This window comes from Eubalaena glacialis, chromosome X, assembly GCF_028564815.1.
Source record: "Eubalaena glacialis isolate mEubGla1 chromosome X, mEubGla1.1.hap2.+ XY, whole genome shotgun sequence".
NCBI classification, from domain to species: Eukaryota; Metazoa; Chordata; class Mammalia; order Artiodactyla; family Balaenidae; genus Eubalaena; species Eubalaena glacialis.
The window spans coordinates 21,202,584-21,207,263 of NC_083736.1; the positions used below are offsets into that span (position 1 = coordinate 21,202,584).

At 54.0% G+C, this 4,680-nt stretch overlaps 1 protein-coding gene across 1 annotated transcript; it reads left to right on the forward strand.

Moving 5' to 3' along the window:
* Positions 1-1,896: 1,896 nt before the first annotated feature.
* LOC133081718 (transcription factor SPT20 homolog) lies at positions 1,897-4,473 on the forward strand. The gene has a single exon (XM_061178108.1). The coding sequence runs from the start codon at positions 1,897-1,899 to the stop codon at positions 4,471-4,473; it is 2,577 nt and encodes an 858-aa protein (XP_061034091.1).
* The last annotated feature ends 207 nt before the right edge of the window (positions 4,474-4,680 follow it).

Here is a 4,680-nt window from a genome sequence, read left to right on the forward strand (position 1 = left end):
CTCCTGTTCACCTCATCCAGTTGGGCTGGATTAAAGTTGGATATTTGGATGACTGGATAGCAAACTATGGTTTAACCATCCAGTCTTACACTTAGCCTAAAGGTGGGCATGTGGAGGGGAAAAGAGAGAGACAGGGAAGGATGCTTAAAAGAGCTAAGAAACTAAACCGATTTCAAGTCCCCCCTGAGGCATCCACAAGTATTCACAGTGGCCTTTCACATCCACGGGTTCCGCATTTGCGGTTTCAACCCACCACGGATCAAATATAATCAGATCTGCCGAGGGAGAACCAGGGATGGGGATACGGAGGGCCTACTGTAAGGACTTGAGCATCTGAGGATTTTAGCATCCTTGAGGGGGGGCGGAGCGGGGCGGGTGTCCTGGGACCAATCACCCGCTGATACCGAGGGATGACTGTATACATTTGCCCCAAGACAACTGATATGCCAGGAGAAAATTATTCTTGACTATTCCTGAACGAGGGACATGTTTAAGGAACTCTTAGTCAAGGAGTTTTTAATCCTATTTCAGTAGACTGTATCTACTGTAATATGTAATTATCATAATTGCTATTGGTTAGAAAAACACATTTATTTTATAGTAGTCTGTAATTCAGGAATTTCACCAGTTTATCTTGGATTCTTCTCATTTGTGACTTCACTATGAATATTGTATTATCATTATGTCTACACCTAAACATCAAGAGATTCTTAAAAAAAAAAAAAACCTGTCCAAAAAGGCTGGCAGATTGCAAGGCAACAATATTAATGGGCCATAAATTACCTAGGACTCAATCATACCACTCCAAACCACCACTAGGACTGTAGCTATGGTCTACAGTTAGAGTAACCATTTAAACTGTACTGCCGTCACCTGGAACAACAGTTCTCAACCCTATCAGATGCAAACCACCTTTTAAAACAAACAATTTAATCCTGAATGTAATTCTTAGACGATATAACATACCTACCACATACTTTGAAAAAGACTATAAAGCCCTTTCTGAAATACCTAGAGAAATAAAAGGTAAGTACTTCTGTAAAAGAATGTCATGTTACGTGCACATCTCTATGAAAACCATTAGGCAGGAGATCACTGGAAGAATCAATGAAGAATTCTGATGCTTGCACCAAATACAGCGAGCCTCCATGTCGGTAAGAGCTATGTATGGGGACTCTTTGGGTGTGTTAAATTGGCGATGGACACCAGGAGCAGTCATGCCACTGGGAACAAACAAGACATTCCAAAAACAGTGAATAATGCTTGGTGAAGTGATCGCCAAGAAATGACCACCTTTCATGACCTTCCCGGCAACTGCAGTACCACGAAAATTGGTGTGTATTAAAGCCGCACCAAAAAACGATAGATTCTTTTGTTGCCTGCTTGTGCTTTTCAAGGTTCCAAGAAAAGAAGGTGTGGCGAAGCCCAGCCCTTGGTGGAAGTGCGGGCCCGAGAACCAGAAGTGAGGGGGGCGGGCCTGCGCCCAAGAGGCAATAGAAGGATGAGGCCTGAGCCTACGATCTGATCTGCGCAGGCGCACACACGGATGCGCGCGCCTGCGGGGAGGATGTGCGGGGCGGGGTGGGGGGGGGGTAGGCGTGGGGGTGGGGAATCGCTTACATTCACATCCGGGCCATCTGCTGCAGCGCGAGGCGAGCGAGATCCAGCGCGGTGGCCGCTTGAACACCTTTAGGTCTTTCCCTAAACGCAGGTATTTTGCGCGCTGCTTCTTCGGGGGCGGGTGTCTTGGTGTCCTTTTTGAGGTGAGGCTGGTCGCGCCACTGTGGAGTGGCCGCGTTTGCAAGAATGCTCGTCGATACTGCAGACAGGGTTTTCACCCGGTTCATCCGCTCACGTAGGTTTTCTCTTCTCTTAGGGCCCCCATTTTGTACCGCAATGCAGCAGGCTCTAGAAAGAGCTTTGGATCGTGCGGAGTATGTCATTGCAAGTGCCCAACAGAGACCTCCGGAAAGGAAGTACCCATCTAATGGGGAGAAGTCTCTCTATGAAAAACTTTATGACATTTATGTTGAAGAATGTGAAAAGGAGCCTGAGGTTACGGAGGAATTAAGAAGCAATGTGAACCTGTTAGAGAAGCTTCTTAGGAGAGAGTCGTTGCCGTGTTTGGTGGTCAACCTGTACCCAGGAAAAGAGGGCTGTTCGCTGATGCTCAAGGGGGAAAATGGATCATCTGCAGAGACCATTCGACTGCCCTATGAAGAAGGGGAATTGCTCGAATACTTGGATGCAGAAGAATTACCTCCTGTTTTGGTGGATTTCCTGGAAAAGTCTCAGGTTAACGTTTTTCATCGTGGGTGTGTCATAGCAGAAATACGGGACTACAGGCAGTCCAGCGGCAGGGAACCTCCCCATTACCAAAGCAGGCATATTCTCTTACGTCCCACGATGCAGACTTTAGCCTGCGATGTAGAGGCCATAGCCAGTGATAACCAGAAATGGACCCAGGAGGACAAACTTCTGCTTGAGAGCCAACTGATCTTAGCTACAGCTGAACCACTGTGTCTAGACCCTTCTATATCAGTGGTCTGCACTGAAAACAGACTGCTCTATAACAAACAAAAGCTGAACACTCTTCCCATGAAAAGGAGCTTCAAGAGGTATTCTATGGCCTCTCTGAATCGGCAGCAGGAGCTGTCTCGTCCACCTCCTCCTGAGCTAAGAGCCCTGACTTCCTGCAAAAAAATAAGAGAAAGTAAAACAGGTGGGAATTCCGGCCTCAAAACTTTTAAAGCAGGAAGTTGTGTAGATATGTGGAAACAGAGACCCTGTGACTTGGCCGTACCTTCTCAAGTGGACGTGGAGAAATATGCTAAAGGGAATAAGTCTGTCGGATATGATGATTCACAACCAACAGTCTGGCCAGTGCATGAGGTACAAGGTGGTCTTGCATTTGGATGTGAGGCTGGCTACCAGTCCCAGGCAACAAGGCTGACCGCCAGGCAGCTGACTGATAATTCACTTGCCTCTGAAAAAGGGTCCGGTAAAGAAGCCACGTGGGAGAGACAGCTATCTCCCCCCCACTCCTCCGCAGATGGCCATCCCTACAGTTTCCTGCCCAGGCCAAAGACTGATGCTGGGAGAGTGGTCAGTCGGCCCGAGGAGTCGGTCCAGAAGAGCACCCAGTGTCCAGTGCAGATGTCACACAGCTCCAGTGGCTCAGCCGGTCTCAGGCAACCTTCTCCAGGGAAAGAACCAGAACAGCCTAAGACTGGGTGGGTTCAGTCTTCAGTGCCCGGCAGAGGAGCCAAACATCCAGCTCCACCCATGAGACTTCCTGGGCGCTCAGGAAGGAGCTCCTGGGGTGACAGTCTCACTTCACAGCAGGCAGGGAGCTCTCAGCCATGTCCATCTCCTGGCCCTGCTCCTAAGCCACCAGGTCTTTCCCAGAAATCCTCTGTGGAGCTGAGCCCAGTTAGCACGCTTCCTGCCACCGCCCTGTCCACTGCGGGCTCATCACGGACGACCCCGGACGCCCGGGTCATGGTCATCTCCGTTGGTGTGAAGGTCACCAGAGTAGTGGGCCCCAGTCGCAGAGGCCAGGCCTCGGGGAGAGGCTGTGCCACCAGGGCCCCAGCTCCCGGGGAGATGCAGCCGGGCCACCTGCCCGCAGGAGCTCTGCCGCCGCCGCCTCCTCCTCCTCCTCCTCCTCCTCCTCCTCCGGGAGAGGTTCAGCTGTTTTTGAAAGACGCTTCGGGTCTCAGGCCCTTTGCTGTGGTGCAGCTGCCCCGCGGTTTTCTCCTGGGGAGAAGCCAGCAGCGGGCCCCGCAGCCGCGCCTCTCCCAGCTGCTTCCCCAGCGGCCCCCTCAGTGGCCCTGCGCCCCGCCTCCTCGGCTGCCGGCATCCCAAGGTCTGGGGGCACGGGGTCCGGGGGCTCGGGGTCCAGGGGTACAGGGTCCGGGGGCACAGGGTGCGGGGGTACAGGGTGCAGGGGCACAGGGTCCAGGGGTCCGGGGTCCGGGGGTATGGGGTCCAGGCGTATGGGGTCCGGGGGCACAGGGTCCAGGGGTACAGGGTCCGGGGGCACAGGGTGCGGGGGTACAGGGTCCAGGGGCACAGGGTCCGGGGGCACAGGGTGCGGGGATACGGGGTCCGGGGGCACGGGGTCCGGGGGTACAGGGTGTGGGGGCACCGGTTCCGGGGGCACAGGCTTCAGGTTCACAGGGCGCCGCCGTTCCCAACTGGGTCGTGCGTGCCCAGCAAGCCATGGTCGTTCACCTCAGTGCAGTGGACGGATTCCTGCAGCCCCGGGCGCCCGTGTTGTCCCCGCCGGGCTCTGGCCGGAGCCGCCCCCGGCTGAGCCCCCCGCAGCAGAGGGGCTGGGCCTCGGCGGCCGCGCCGCCGCAGGTGCACTCTGTGCACCGCGCCGACTTGCCGCCCCCTCGGGGCCCGCAGCCCAGCAGCCAGGCCGCGGGGACCGCGGATAGAGGCCCGCCAGCCGCTCCCAAGCCCTGAGGCCTGGCTGATTTTCTCTCTGTTTGAAAACACAAGAGCAGCGACCAAATGCATTGCGAGTTTCACCCGCATTTGGGGTTTTTTAATGTGTCGCTCTTTTACGTTGTTAGACGTACAAACTTTCTGCAGAGGCACAAGCCCGTGATTTTGACATAGAGATGGGGAAGTGCTTTACTAAACTGGCATGGTTTCGCCGAAGCCATCGCT